The sequence below is a fragment of the Lithobates pipiens genome, unplaced genomic scaffold (genome assembly GCF_037356315.1).
Source record: "Lithobates pipiens isolate NorthernLeopardFrog02 unplaced genomic scaffold, aLitPip1_a1.2 Scaffold_8, whole genome shotgun sequence".
Lineage (NCBI taxonomy): Eukaryota > Metazoa > Chordata > Amphibia > Anura > Ranidae > Lithobates > Lithobates pipiens.
The window spans coordinates 580,281,756-580,298,325 of record NW_027507903.1 but is presented as its reverse complement, the minus strand read 5'-3'; the positions used below and the strand labels follow the sequence as shown (position 1 = coordinate 580,298,325).

Here is a 16,570-nt window from a genome sequence, read left to right as displayed (position 1 = left end):
CAAGGATCTGTAAGGAAGTGTTCCAGAGAGTGCAGCCTACATTAACTGTGGAGCGGAACAGCCAGCGACCCTGCTTCATACCTGTGTGCTGGAGAAACAGTGAGACCGGATCGAGGAGGAGCCAGAAACACCTGACAGAAACATTTGAGGGTCTCGGTCATCAAACACAGAGGAGCAGTGTGACGGCACTGACTGGCAGCGGGACCAAGACAATCGGATCAGAGTTTTCCAGTTATCCAGGCCTGGTGTGGTGAGAGGGCTGTTGCCCATAGTTCGTTAACGTAATTTACACACTTAGACTGATACCACAGTGTTGCTGGGACCTGTAGTTCCACAAAAGGGTCACACCCAATTAGACTAAATTCAAGCAGGCCTCAAGTCTACTCCTCACTGACACACCAACACTGTGCGGTTCTGAGCCTAATATACCGGAGGCAGTTATAAGTGTGTCACACCACTGGAACAGTCTAAATTGTCAGTTTATATTGCCTTACTCTCTCTTATTAAAACCCTTGGATTACCATACACTGCAGTATAAAAGCTAGCAGAAGACAGAAGACCAAAGACTGCACCTTTCACTGAGAGGCTTTGTGCATAGTTTCCGTAGCAAGGGACTGCGCCGTACCTCAAGGGGGAGTTATTGAGCAAGGTGTACTTTATTGCACTGTATTATACTGTATCGTGTAGAACATTGGATTACTGTGATTAGGCAGCGTGCTGGAAGTGGGAAGGTGCCCAGTGTCAGAGCATTGTTACTCTGGGCACTAGTCCCAATTGGAGACGCGCTTGTAGGGGTTAACCAAACAATCTTTTTGCATTAGGAAATTGTGAATATTCATTGCATTGTCATATTAGGTTTGTGTAGCAGTGTAGTTATTGTAATTACTGTTTTACCAGTTCTAGTAATTACAATTAGTGATGGATGAACTTCCGACGGGACGTTTCGCGAACGCGGCCGTTAGTTTGCGAACCGGAACGTTCGCGGCGGGCCCCAGTGACTTCAATGGGAGGCATACTTCGCAAACCTACAGGTCAAATTTGCAGCCACAAAATAATTAATAGCTGTGCAAACATAGTCCCACCACGTGGCCAATGACATAACACATGTATGAGGTGAATCTGGGATCGACAACTACAAGCATTCTTTTTTTATATGGGAAATTGTTGTGACAATTCAGGACTGTGGAGCGCATGAAGGCAATGGAGGAGAGGGAAGGTCAGGGACCAGGGTAGGCAAAGAAGAGGGTGCAGGAGATGATCACCAGCAGCGTGACATACAGCAATGACACCTGCACCGTTATAGAGTCATCTGACACCAGCACCGTGATAGAGAGCACTGACATCAGCATCGTGACATACAGCAATGACACCAGCACCATGATATACAGCACTGACAGCAGCACCGTGATAGAGAGCACTGACATCAGCAGCGTGACATAAAGCACTAACACCAGCACCGTAAAATACAGCACTGACATCAGCACCGTGATATACAGCACTGACACCTGCACCGTAAGCAGCCCCAGGAGGAAGTCAGCATAGCACAGGGATGGTGGGAGCCCCTCATAATGAGCATAGCACAGGGATGGTGGGAGCCCCTCATAATGAGCATAGCACATGGATGGTGGGAGCCCCTCATAATGAGCATAGCACAGGGATGGTGGGAGCCCCTCATAATGAGCATAGCACAGGGATGGTGGGAGCCCCTCATAATGAGCATAGCACAGGGATGGTGGGCGCACCTCAAAATATGCACAGCAGAGGTACAGCACCAGGAGGAAGTCAGCAAAGCACAGGGATGGTGGGAGCCCCTCATAATATGCACAGCAGAGGTACAGCCCCAGGAGGATGTCAGCACAGCACAGGGATGGTGGGAGCACCTCATAATAAGCAGCCCCACTAGAAATATGACACCGCTCAACCTCTTCAATGAAGAGGGTATGGGCATATAGTACGGTGTGCTTTTTTTGGACAAGGAAGTGAGCCAAATGAAGAAAGAAGGTCTCTGTGGTCGATTAAAAAAATTGTTTATAGACATCTACATGGTCTACTGGTCACATGTGTTGAATTCCTCCGAGATGAGTGCGCATGCGCGAGGCTTCCAAGATGGCCGCGATCATCTAAAGCTCCGCTGCCTCGCGGAACTACGGAACCTCTACCGCACGACACGGCCGCCCTTCCGCCTCCCGAGCTGTAGGGACGGACTCCCGGAGAGTTGGGGCACATAACCGAATGACCGGGGGACTGGCTAAACGCAATCTGGGCCCGCTGTTCGCTTCACTGGACGTGTGGGAGAAATCCAAGATGGCCACCGCAGCACAGCTCCTATCCCAGGACCACAGATCCACAGGCACGGTGGATTTCAGGTCAGATACAGACTTTCCTCCGCTCCATTCCACCCCAGGCAACCTCAGGGGCCCACCCAAGGAAGCCACATCGTCCCCGGCCTCCACAGTCTCCCTGCTGGAACGCACCCTCCAGGAATTCTCCCCATCCCCAGCGGGGACACACAGGGCTGCCCAGGCTGCTATGGCCTCACATGAGGCTACTCATGCAGACCCAGTCTCCCACATGGATGCCCTGTTTGGCAAATTCACTGAACTGTTGGAAAGGGGCCTCTCCCAAACTGCCATGCAAATCACGGGGGAATTGAAAGCTGACTTTATTAACCTAGGCTCCCGGATTGAAACGATCGAGCATAAAATGGAGGATACGATTGCCAGATCCATTCAAAACTCCAGGCACATTTATTCAGTGCAGGAGCAATTAGACCTAGCCATGGCCCGTATTGATGACCTTGAAAATAGGTCACGCAGATACAACATCAGAATTCGAGGGCTTCCAGAATCGATAACTGATGTGTCCAAGGCAGTGCAGGACCTCATTACGCAGCTAATCCCTGACATCCCAGCTCCTAAGCTAGAACTTGACCGGGTCCACAGAACCCTTGGCCCCCCTAGGAAGGATGGCACTCCGCGTGATGTACTGGCCAAGCCACACCACTTTTCGGTGAAAGACGAAGTTATGAAGAGAGCCAGATCCCTGCAACACGTCATCTACCAGGGCCACCAGGTGCAGATCTTTGCGGACCTCTCCCCCTCCACCATACAGAGACGGAGAGCCCTGAAACCCCTCTTGCTTGCAATGTCACAAAAGGACATAAAATACAAGTGGGCTTTCCCATTTGCGGTCAGGTTCACGGATAAAGGGAAGTCTTTTGCTTTCTCCACTTTCCCCGAGGGGGAAAAGCTCCTCACCAGGTTGAAAATCATTTCTCAAGAAGCCGACAAGGACACTTCTCACTCGGGCCAGGGCTCACACAAACGGACCACTCCTAACAGCCCACAATCCCCGTTGTGGACCTCCGGAAGAGCCAAGAAGGTCAAGGACAATGCACCCACCTGAGCAACACTCAGGCCACTACTTTGACTCTCCTTTGTGTGCCTGACCGTCCGAGGTCCTGGAGAGGGCCAGAGGACTTTTCCCCAACCATTGGAAGTTTGGTCCTCCACCCTTTGTTGCCCTCCCCCTGCCTAGGACCTGTGCTACCCCATTTCCCATTGCCTTCAATATTCCGGGACGCTATGCAGTACTTCATCCACCTTTCCGGACTGCCCGCAACCCCTCACATTATTTGCGCCCCCTCGAAATAGGCCCTCCGGGCTGTTTGAAGGACTCTTTAGAGGGCTGCAGCCCCCAGCACTCTCCCTGGATATGTTACTTCACTTTATGTTTAATGACCAGCATGCACTGATTAGCCCCAGCGTCTCCTAATCACTATGTTTGGCCGTGCCTTATGTTCTTTATTGTTGCTTAATTTCTATTGTTATATACCGTTGAAAATACAGATCGGGTTGTTTCCCGACTAGGGGTCCCCAGTTCCGCGAGGGACCACATGTGCAACTCCCCTTCCCTCGGTATCTCCCGGGTGCCTGAGGGTCGGGACATCTGACCCTATGGGTCGGCTGTTTACACTGTTTGTTCTCGGGATTTCGGGGGGTGTCTCCTGCCCTGATCTCCTCCTTTTCCCAGGAACACTTTCTTTCCTTGTCCTATCTCCTTCTGTCTCCCCACTAGGTTGTAAGCTACTTCTGTTGAATGTTTGCATGACACTGTTGTTTTTTTCAGGTCTGGCTGAGCTAACCCAGACGGCAATGTATTCCGCGAGAAAACCACAGGCCGTCGATCCCAATGCTGTTGCCGGGAACCCCGCTACTGACTGGGTAAGTGAGGTCGTCTTCAGATGCTGGGCTCCCCCTCTGCTCCATGGCTGATCAACAAGCTGTCAGGCTTAAGATAGCTACCCACAACATACAGGGCCTTAATTCCCCCGTCAAACGTAGAAAAGCTCTCGATTACTATAAATCTCTGAAACTTGATATAATCCTGCTTCAGGAAACGCACCTTCCTATCCGGTATAGTCCCAAGTTCCTGCACGCCCACTTCCCTCAGTTCTACTTAGCCAACGCAGAATCCAAAACCAAGGGGGTGGCCATTCTGATAGCCAAAACGTGCAAATTCAATAAAAGTTTTGAAAAGGCCGATCCGGAGGGTAGGTTTTTACTTGTAAAGGGCACCTTTATTCCTTGGTCTCCTACTATGCCCCGAACACAGGACAGGTCAAATTCTTTGAATCCCTGCTGCGCACCCTTGCACCTCTTTTAGAGGGGACGGTTATTGTTGGAGGGGACTCTAACGTCGCTTTTGATCAAGGCCTCGACAAATCCTCCTCCTCTCATGCCCGTTTAACCCGGCCCACGAAGGCAAGCCTGCGGATCGCCAAATTGCTCCATGATTATGGGTTATCCGATGCTTGGTGGGAATTAAACCCCACAAAGAGAGACTATACCCACTACTCGGCACCACACCAATCCTATGCAAGGATTGACCACATACTTGTCCCCTCTTCGCTCCTACCCCGGGTGCTCAAAGCCTCCATCACTGACACGGTGGTCTCGGATCACTCTCTGGTAATTGTGACGGCCCTCGGGGATTCGAGTGGGAGACACCCCAGGCATTGGAGGTTGAACGAATCTCTCCTATCAGAGCCATCACGAGTCATGGATCTTGACAAAGCACTGCAGGAATATTTCTCTATTAATGCGACACCTGATGTCTCCCCCGAAACTCTGTGGGCGGCGCACAAAGCATTTATTAGGGGAAAACTCATTCAACTAGGAACTCAAATAAAATGGGAAAGGCACTCAACCATCCTGAAGCTAGAAGAGGAATACTCTAGACTCAGGGCTCTTCACAAAAAGGACCCCCTCCGCACCCCCACCTCCTTGCTTGACAAAACTCGTTTAGAACTTAATCTCGCCCTTACCACGAAAGCAGAAAAATCGGTTAGGTGGTCTGGTCACAAGTTTTACTCACAGGCAGATAAAATAGGCACACTCCTGGCTAATAGACTCTCCCCTAGAACCAAGCTAAGCACCCTCCCCTGGATCAGAAGTGCAGGACACCCGCCCACGTCTAACCCGGTCACAGTTCTGAATGCCTTTCAGGACTTTTACACCTCTCTTTACAGCAGTCCTCCCAAAGCAAACCTCCTTCCAAAGTTTTTGGAGGGACTCCCCATCCCTGCCTTGTCGGATGCTCACAAACAAGTCATGGAATGCCCCTTTCAGACGGAGGAGATTTTGGGAGTCATAAAGGAACTCAAAAAAAGCTCCGCCCCAGGCCCCAACGGTCTTTCGATCCCTAACTATAAAGCCTTTGCCAACACGCTTGCCCCCCACCTGGCCAATCTCGGTAATCATAAAGCTAATGGAAGCCCCCTAGATCCCCACCTTAACACGGCGTATATCACGGTCATTCCCAAACCTGGCAAGAATTTGGAGGATGTCAGCAACTACAGGCCGATATCCCTCATTAATAATGACCTCAAAATTCTTACGAAAGTTATGGCCAATAGGCTGGCCTCCTTTATCGGACGATACGTCCACAAGGACCAAGTTGGATTTATCCCTGGCAGACAGGGACCTGATCAAATTAGGAGGGCGGTTGACATTGTCTCCATTCTGCAGTCTAATTGGGAAGGGGGACCCAAACAATCTGGCTTCCTCCTTTCCTTAGATATCCAGAAGGCTTTCGACTCGGTCTCCTGGCAGTACATCTTCCAGCTCTTTGACAGGTGGGGATTTGGGGCTCGCTTCCTTGGCTTCCTACGGGCCTTATACTCCCAGCCGAGGGCTCAAATTCGACTTCAGGGATATCTATCCACTCCCATTCCCATTACCAGAGGGACTAGACAAGGGTGCCCCCTGTCTCCCCTCATATTTGCAATAGCCATTGAAATGCTAGCGATAGCAGTCCGCCACAACATAGACATTGGAGGTGTCCAATGCGGTAGCCAAACGCACAAATGCGGACTCTTTGCAGATGACATACTGTTATTCCTCACTTCCCCCCTCACAACCTTGCCCAACTTATCTCGAGTACTAGACGACTTTGCCAAGGTCTCAGGCTTACGAGTCAATTACTCTAAGTCTGTGGCTTTGAATATTTCTCTTCCCACCCACCAAGTTCTCTCACTCAAACAATCCTTTCCGTTCCAATGGAGTGACACTTCCTTACACCAAAGATGGAGATGTTGTATGCTCACAATTACCCCAAGCTTTACAGACAGTTGGAAACTGATCTCTGTTCATGGTCTAAACACGAACTATCCTGGCTTGGCCGGATTAACTCCATAAAAATGACCCTTCTTCCCAAAATCCTATACTATTTCCGAGCCCTCCCCATACCTGTCCGGAAGGACCACCTATGCTCTCTGCAAAGCAAAATACTGAAATATATTTGGAGCAACAAAGGGTACCGTCTCTCGTAAAACACGCTATTCCTACACAGACGCAGGGGGGGGTTGGGCCTGCCTAACCTTCACAAATACTACCTTGCAGCTCGCCTGGCCCAACTCTCCACGCTCTACTCCAAATACGAGAAACCGGATTGGCTGTCAATTGAACGCTGCTCTGTACCCTCTTTTACACTAGATTATCTATTGTGGTGTCCGCCCAAAGCTAGGCCGCCCATCATGTCCCCATCCCTCTCTCACTCCTGCGCCCTGTGGGACAGTATCCGCAAAGAGCCTTCCCTAGTCTCCACTTTAAGACCCCTTGCTCACATCTTCCGTAACCATGACTTTCCCCCTGGCCTGGATATTGTGGCCATCAAATGGTGGTTGGACAAGGGACTATACTTGGATAGGTAATTTTTTCAATTCAAGGGGTCCAATTTCCCTGGCTTATTGTATCAAACATTTAAAGCTACCAGACTCAGAGAGGTTCCGCTTCCAACAAATATCTCACTTCTTACACTCGCTTTGGAAGAACAAACCCCTTCCTCCCCCCTTTACTGAGTACGAAGCCTGGTGTGGTAAGATCGAGGAGCAGAGGGGTGCTATTTCAGTAATCTATGCGGCTCTCACTGCCCCAACGGGCAAATCCCCATATATGACGGCATGAGAATCTGATCTTCAGACCTTGGGCAGTCTTGAAACCTGGCAGCTGGCCCTAGCCAGATCCTTTCGTGGGATTCAAAACACCTCACTTATGGAGGCTAGCATCAAATTGATAACCAGGTGGTACCTCACTCCAGCCAGGCTAGCCAAAATCTACCCCACGGCAAACCCCTTATGTTTTAGGGGGTGCCAACTTCGTGGCTCCATGATCCACATCTGGTGGGAATGCCCTAGGCTTCGTTCGTTCTGGACTAAAATCTTTAACTTGATTTACATAGTCACAGGCTGCCGGGTTTCAAAAACTCCTGAGGTTGCGTTACTCAATGCCCCTGCTCCTTTGTTGCCTGGTTACACTCAGAAACTAATCCATTTTATCCTCTTAGGAGCCAAAATTGCGATTGCCTCCACCTGGAAGCAACCCAGACCCTCCTTCCTCGCAGTTAAGAGGAAAATATCCTGGATAATGTCCCAAGAAAAAATGGCAGGCATTCTGTCAGATACCACGCCTAAATTTAGAAATAAGATTAAAAACAAGAGCTAAGCGGGACTTTAAATGAAGTACGGGGTCTTTTATTGAAAAAAAAGGAGAAATATTGTTATGCGATTATATGATGCGACAAAATTATCATCGCTTTGGGTGCCTAGGCTTTCGGCGCTGCACTTTTGACTGCATGGCTATGTGTAAGTGACCACTAGGTAGGGGTATTTCAATCTCCCCATGTTCCATCATTGCAAACCTTAATTTACCACTACTCTGTATTTTCAGACCAATCACGAGCTTGCTCCTGACGAGCGGTAGTAAGCCGCGAAACGCGTAGAGCCAATAATCGCCGTGTATTTTGGTACCCCAATTTCAACTAGCATCAATTCTTGAAAAATTGCATCAACTATGTTGTTTTTTTCTTTACTAATCCACTGCAACAACCAAGAAGTCATAGATTCAAAGTTGTTGCCTACATTGTATTATTTGTTTAATTTATTTCCATATTTGGTTGTCTTATGTATATAATGGAGGTGCGCTTTTATAACCTACTCTGTATTGGTCAGTAAGATTATATAAAACAAAATGTCAATGTTAATAATGTGTCTGTCTGTGCACCTCTTTAATATACATGTAATTTTGTCGCATCATATAATCGCATAACAATATTTCTCCTTTTTTTTCAATAAAAGACCCCGTACTTCATTTAAAGTCCCGCTTAGCTCTTGTTTTTAATTTTATATCTTATATCTGATAGGGATGGAGGCTATGACCTCATTTAAAGTCCCAAAATTTCCCCCTCCCCTTTTCCCATCATGTTACTAAATTTAGAAAGGTGTGGGAACCTTGGGCCCGTTATATGGGAATATCCCTGCTGCCGGGAATGCCCCCAGGCTCTACCTTAGTGACCGGACCTCACCCCTAAAGCTCTCCCTCTTTCCTCGAGTGCCAAGCATTCTACCACTGTACCCCTCCACCTTTCTCGGATATAGCTTACCTCCCTTTACCCCTCTGTCCTCCTCTTTTCTTCTTCTCTTCTCTTCTCTGTCTTTCTAGATGTTCTATCTTTGTGGTTTGATCAACAGAACTAAAATTGACAGGTTCACTGTACAGTCAAATTGATAATTAAGATGCCCACTGTGGACGGCTCATCGAATTCTCTCTCCCTTTGAGAGGGGGGGACCCGGGAGGGTACTCCCCCACCCTGACACAGCAAGCTCCCTCTTAGGGGTGTCGGGGTGGGGGCTCCTGGTTGCTACCCCTTACAGATATCTTGGATGGGTTCCCCATGTGGGGTGGCCCCTTGTTTTTCATTTTTTTGTTTAGCTCCTCGCTGAGGCGGGGCAAGATGTCTGTACCTATTTGATATTGTATGTCTTCCACAACTGTCTCCTGTTTTCAATACTTACACTATGACATCGGGCCCTCCCTGATGAAGATTGTTTATTATACTGGTATATTATTGTAAGTGCCTTTATCATAAAATAAAATCTTTTGAAAGTTGAATTCCTCCGAGATCCATGCCTCATTCATTTTTAGAAATGTGAGGTAGTTAACACTGTCGTGAGCTAGGCGAGTACGCTTATCGGTCACGACCCGCCCTGCTGCGCTGAACGTCCTTTCGGACAGGACACAGGACGAGGGGCAAGCCAACAGTTTGATTGCAAATTGGGCAAGCTCTGGCCAGAGGTCAAGCCTGCCCACCCAGTAGTCCAGGGGTTCATCACTCCTCAGAGCATCCACATCGGCCGTTAACCCGATGTAGTCGGACACCTGATGGTCTAGGCCGTTCCCTGATGCTGGATCCGGATGACACCTGTCGATGGGTCGGCTGAAAGAATACCCTCATATCCGAAATCAACAACACATCTTCAAACCGGCCTCTTCTTGCAGGCGCTGTTGGATTGGTACCCGCAACTCCTTCTCTGGGAGTGGGAATTGCTCCTCTGCCAGCGCACGCAAAGGCAGAATGCAGCATTTCTCGAAGCAAGGCCTGGAAGTGCTCCATTCTGCCAGCCCTCTGTGACGGCGGTAACATTTCCGCCATTTTGTGTTTGTACTGGGGGTCTAAGTACGTTGCCACCCAGTACTGGTCCTTGACCCTTATGCTTTTTATACGGGGGTCCCTATTAAAACACTGGAGCATGAAGGCCCCCATTTGCACTAAACTGGAAGCGGTGTGGTGGCCTGGCTCCTGCTCATCATCCAGGATAATGTCGTCCTCTTCATTCTCCTCTCCCCATCCACGCACAACAGGGATCCCAGAAAGGTTTAAAGCATGCTCTTCTTGCTCCTCCTCATCCGCCCCGGCACCATCCTCCTCTGACTCCTCTTCAGACTCCTGTTGTTCACTTGTCTCAGATAGAGTAGCCCCCCCCTGGGAATTCATCCAGCATTGCGACTTCCTCCTCTTCCCGCTCCTGCTCCTCCACAGCTTGATCAATGACACGACGCAATGCACGCTGCATAAAGAAGGCATAAGGTACCATGTCACTGATGGCGCCATGGCTGCGACTGACCAGTTTGGTGATCTCCTCAAATGGGCGCAGAAGTCTGCATGCGTCCCGCATGAGCAGCCACTGGTGTGGTGAAAAAAAACCCAGCTCCCCAGAACCTGTTCTGCCGCAGAGTTCATACAGGTAGACGTTAACTGCACGTTTCTGCTGGAGCAGCCTATCAAGCATATAGAAGGTTGAGTTCCATCGCGTCAGGCAATCGCAAATAAGACGTGTGACCGGCAGATTTTGTCGCCGCTGAATGTCAGCAAGGCGAGCCATGGCCGTGTAAGATCTTCTGAAATGGGCCGAGATTTTCCTTGCCTGCCGCATGATGTCCTGGACCCCAGGGTATTTGACAACGAATCGCTGCACGACCAAGTTTAAGACGTGTGCCATGCATGGCACGTGCGTGATTTTGCCCTGTTTCAATGCGCTAAGCAGATTGGCACTGTTGTCACACACCACTTTACCAACTGTCAAATTGAGCGGTGTTAGCCACTGATCTGCCTGTGAACGCAAAACTGAAAGAAGTGCCGGGCCAGTGTGGCTCTTGGCTTCCAGGCACAACAGACGCAGCACGGCATGGCAACGTCTCACCTGGCATGTCGAATAGGTTCTGGGGAGCTTGGGCGGCGCAGCGGAAGAGACGCTAGCAGCGGAAAAGGAGGAGTCAGCCGAGGAGGAGAGGGAGGAGGATGGAGTAGGAGGAGGAGGAGAAGAAGAGTCAGGCCTGCATGCAATCCATGGCGGTAAAACCAAATCTACATGGGTGCCACGGGTTACATGCTTGACGGCCGTCAGAAGGTTCACCCAGTGGGCAGTAAAAGTGATATACCTTCCCTGCCCGTGTTTGCTAGACCACGTGTCTGTGGTCAGATGTATCTTGGCACCGACACTGTGTGCCAGAGATACATTCACATGCCGCTGAACATGACCATATAGCTCTGGGATGCCCTTCTCTGAGAAATACTTCCTTCCTGGGACCTTCCATTGTGGTGTTCCAATGGCCACAAATTTGCGAAAGGCCTCCGAGTCCACCAGTTTATATGGCAGTAGTTGGCGGGCTATGAGTTCTGACAAGCCAGCCGTCAACCGTTGGGCAAGAGGGTTATCCGGCGTCATAATTTTTTTACGCTCGAACATTAGGCCCACGGAAGCCTGCCTTTTTGCAGAACAACGTGAGCTTGGCGTGATGGAAGGTGGAGTGGGGGACAATTGTGAGGAGAGAGGAGAAGGAGAAGTAGAAGACGAGGCTGGACGGTGAGAGCCTGGATTGTGGCTTTGTGTGTCGTTGCTCCCACTGGCCTTGGTGATGGCTGCTCATGTGCCTAGGTGAGTGTTGGGCTTACCGCGACGAATGCGTTGACTGCAAAGATTGCAGATGGCAACGCTATTGTCAGCAGCGGACTCGTTAAAAAAAGGCCACACTGCGGAGCCATGTGCCGGTGTCATGGGAGCGCCAGATGTGACCGTACATGGTCGATGACTCGCTCCTGATACATTTGCAGTCTGCTTTGTCCGTCCTGTGCAATGTAAGTTATTCCTGCTTCTCCTCCCTATCTGCTGGTCCATATCTCCCTCTGAACTCCCCTCCTCTTCCTGTCTTGTGGGCACCCACGTGACATCACTAGACACGTCATCATCAATGTCACCTTCCCCACCGCTATAAGTAGAGATCTCGGAGTAGGCAGCAACTCCGGGGACCAACCTCCTCCTTGGGCTGATCTGGGTACTGTCGTCAGACTGCTGAGTAGCGGTTGTTGCTACCTCCTCTTCCTGATCCAATACCAAGAGTGGCTGCGCATCAGAAATGTCTTCTTGATATGGATCGGAAAATAATTCCTGTGACTCAAGCGGAAGGTATGTGGTGGTGGTGGTGGTGTTGTTGGTGGTGGTAATGTCTTTGGGGGTGCACATAGCAGAGAGTGAAGAAGAGGGTGCAGATCGAGAGGATGAGGAGGGTGCAGAAGAGTAAGGCTGAGCAAGCCACTCAACCAAGTCTGGTGCATCCTTTAAAGTAATTGAATGCACCTTCTGCAACTTCCCACTTTGGCTCAAGCCTGTTGCTCTTGCCCTACCCCTACCACACCTGCGGAAGGGCCTGCCTCTTCCTCTGCCTGTCATTTTTTAAATGACCCTGTGACAAAACTCTCAGTCCCTATACCGATGAAGGACTGCTGCAGTATAGGGCAGCGGTCAGCAGTAGTGCACCTCAACCCTATGTATTGTGGACCTATACCAGTCCTTATAGAATAGCAGACTGTACCTCACTCAACCCTATGTACTATAGCACCCTACACCAGGTTATTACCAGTCCTTATAAGGACCTTTGTGGAACAATTAGGTTGTGTGTGAGTGATTAGCAGACTTTACGTCAGTCCCTATACCGATGAAGGACTGCTGCAATATAGGGCAGCGGTTAGCAGTAGTGCACCTCAACCCTATGTATTGTGGACCTATACCAGTCCTTATAGAATAGCAGACTGTACCTCACTCAACCCTATGTACTATAGCACCCTACACCAGGTTATTACCAGTCCTTATAAGGACCTTTGTGGAACAATTAGGTTGAGTGTGAGTGATTAGCAGACTGCAGCAGAAGGGCAGCAGTCAAGTATAATATTCTTTCTATATTTGGAAGAAAGAATATTATATGTGTACAAGCCTATTACCATACCAGTCCTGAAAAGAACCTTTGTGGAACTAATAGTAACAGCTACTGATTAAACTGACCCTCACTGCCTCACACACTGCTTCCTGCCTGTCCCTATATAAACTGACAAAACAGAGGCTACTGGAACAATAACTGGAACAGCACTTTTGTGGACCTGATAGTAACAGCTAATGACTAAACTGGCTGTCCCTGCAGCACACGCCGTCCTGTCCCTTTCTTTAAACTGACAAAGGACACTGCTGCAACAATCACTAGCACAGCACTGCCTATCCTGAACTACACCTAACACCTATACCAGTCCTGAAAAGAACTTTTGTGTACCAAATAGCTAGCGATTTGGGTCACTGCAATCTCTCCCTGCTCCACACAGCAACCTCTCCCTATAGTGACAGAAGAAAGAATGTAAAATGGCCGCCGGATCGGGTCTATTTATAAGTTAGGGGGAATGTGCTGTAATGTCTCAATTGGCTGTCCTGTACCCCATGATGGATGTGTCATCATAGGTCAAAGTTCTTTTACACAGAAAACACGGAAGTCCGCCGGGCGAACGGCGCCAATAGTCCGCCGAACGGGCGGACCGCGAACAGCCGAAATTCGCCGCGAAACGACGGCCGGGCGAACCGCTCGGCCATCACTAATTACAATTGGTGTGCAGTGTTGTTCCTTTTCCTATAGGTGGATCAACAGATACCCAGGTAATGGTAAAGGTACATTATTGGTACACCGTTATTGTGGGATTGTCCTTTGTTGCCTAGATTCACACCAACACCGTTTCACAGCTGTGTTAAGTGGGTCGAGCCAATTGACTGGGGGTGGAAGAGCAGAGTACAGGCCCAATCAAATATCAGCAGCTCCTTGGGGGGTCAGTGCTATATAAGTATAAAGCAAGCCCTGTTTTTTAAGCTAACAAAGTACTTACGGATATTCTCTTATCTTTATGCAGAGGTTTCGATGGCATTCAACCCAATGGGACAACGCCGTGTGATGAGGATTTATAGGTGCCTTGTTTTTACAATTATGTTTGCATCTGGATACCTGTATTTAAAAAATGAGGAATGGTTCGTTAATAGGTTGATGGTGTTTCGGGAACTTTTAAGCGACCAGAAAATCCCTCCTCCTATAAACAATCTGACCTATCCAGGCTTCAAACACCCTCTGGCCCCCCCATACCCTTACCCATACAAGTTTCTCATCAACCAGGAGAAGAAGTGCAATGACCGGTACCCCTTTCTAGTCATAATGGTAACTGGTAGGCTTGATGATATTGATTCTAGGCATGCCATTCGAGAAACCTGGGGCAATGAGAGTAATTACGATGTTGATGTTGTGAGGATCTTTTTGGTTGGTCTTCCGAAAATCTTTGTGAAAAGAACCCAGAGGATGCTGGAGGAGGAAAGTGAAGCCTTTGGGGATATCGTCCAACAAGACTTCATGGACACTTACTATAACCTCACTTTAAAAACCTTAATGGGCATAGAATGGGTTGCTAAATTCTGCCCCACAACCAGCTACGTGTTGAAAATTGATGATGACTTGTTTCTCAATGTAGACTACCTTGTCCACCAGCTTCTTTGTCCAGAGCTTCCAGTCCGCACCAACTATTTCACAGGGCAGATACTAAAAGATACAGGACCACTGAGGGATAAAAATTACAAATGGTATGTCCCTAAGGAAGTCTACCCCAATGACACCTACCCACCCTACTGCATAGGAACTGGCTATGTCTTTTCTGTAGACATGGTAAAAAAAATCTATGATATATCACAAGTGATTCGCATCATCCCCATTGAAGACTCTTTTATGGGAATTTGCCTTTATGAACTCAATATTTCACCCATTGCACCCCCTCCAGGTATATTCAATAGTCACTGGATAGAGTATAATCATTGTCGATTTAAAAAGCTCATTTTGGTTCACCATTATAAGGCTAATGAGCTGAGGAAAGTATGGGCAGATTTTTGGACTAACAAAACTTCAGGGTGCTGATAAAAGGCATAAATATTTTACAACACAGGGACATGAGAGTGCTGGACTTTACGGAGACAAATTTTGATGCACTGAATAGCACCCACCTGTTAAGATTTCCTCTCTAGAAGTACTTAAAATATTTAAAGAGACCCTGCCTGTAAAAAAAGATGTATACTTACTTGTCTAGGGGGTAGAATTCAAAACCTTTAGGTGTATAAGTGACCCCTGTTGGGTCATTGGCCACTACATCACTGGTGTGTCTGTAGAGATAGAGCCACAGTACGGGAACCATGCATCAAACCCATTCCTGTGTCAGATCACCCAGAAGTTCTTCGAGAGGACAAAGATTTATTTTACCATCTAACAAAAAGGGAAATATAAACCTTCTTCTTTAACAGGCTGGGTTTCTTTAACCAATTTAATACTGGATACTTTTACCCCCTTCCTGCCCAGGCCAATTTTCAGCTTTCAGAGCTGTCACACTTTAAATGAGAATTGCGTGGTCGTGCAACACTGAACCCATTTGAAATTTTTTGAAGTTGTAATTTTTCAAAAAATAAGGAATTTTTACATACTGTCACCATTGCACTACAGCATCATCATATAACTGGTGTGACGATGATCAGGGGGTAAGACAGTATAGACAGTAAAACAGTATAGACAGTTAACTTTAAAAAAAAGAAAAGTTTTACATTTATTTTCAATTTTTTTATTTATTTTTTCTTCTTCTTACTTTTTTTTTTTTACAAAGGAAAAAAATGTAAGATAAAGAAAAAAATATATAAAAAAATGAAAATAAATTTAACCACTTTCAGACCGGACCATTTTGCTGGTAAATGACCAGAGGTCTTTTTACACTTTGGCACTGCGCTGCTTTAACTGGTAATTGCGCGGTCATGCAATGTTGTACCCAAACAAAATTTGCGTCCTTTTCTTCCCACAAATAGAGCTTTCTTTTGATGGTATTTGATTGCCTCTGCGATTTTTATTTTTTGCGATATAAACGTAAAAAGACCGCAAATTTTGAAAAAAAATGATATTTTCTACTTTTTGTTATTAGAAAAATCCAATAAACTCAATTTTAGTCATACATTTAGGCCAAAATGTATTCAGCCACATGTCTTTGGTAAAAAAAAAGTCAATAATTGTATATTTATTGGTTTGCGCAAAAGTTGTCACATCTACAAACTAAGGTACGTTTTCTGGAATTTACGCAGCTTTTAGTTTACGACTGCCTATCTCATTTCTTGAGGTGCTAAAATGACAGGGCAGTACAAAACCCCCCCAAATGACCCCATTTTGGAAAGTAGACCCCCTAAGGAAATTGATAAGAGGCATGTTGAGCCCATTGAATATTTTATTTTTTTGCCTCAAGCGATTGAATAATGACAAAAAAAAAATTTTTTTTTTTTTTTACACAAAGTTGTCACTAAATGATATATTGCTCACACATGCTATGGGCGTATGTGAAATGACACCCCAAAATA

The 16,570-nt window shown here is 47.6% G+C and overlaps 1 protein-coding gene across 1 annotated transcript; it reads left to right on the top strand.

Moving 5' to 3' along the window:
- The first annotated feature begins 4,126 nt into the window (after nucleotides 1-4,126).
- LOC143963730 (beta-1,3-galactosyltransferase 2-like) lies at nucleotides 4,127-15,760 on the top strand. The gene is made up of 2 exons (XM_077473449.1): nucleotides 4,127-4,223; nucleotides 14,059-15,760. The coding sequence occupies exon 2, from the start codon at nucleotides 14,067-14,069 to the stop codon at nucleotides 15,099-15,101; it is 1,035 nt and encodes a 344-aa protein (XP_077329575.1). The 5' UTR covers nucleotides 4,127-4,223; nucleotides 14,059-14,066; the 3' UTR covers nucleotides 15,102-15,760.
- The last annotated feature ends 810 nt before the right edge of the window (nucleotides 15,761-16,570 follow it).

Bases quoted from the DNA above. Each gene is read 5' to 3' on its own strand.
- LOC143963730 (XM_077473449.1), top strand. From the start codon at position 14,067: ATGGCATTCAACCCAATGGGACAACGCCGTGTGATGAGGATTTATAGG.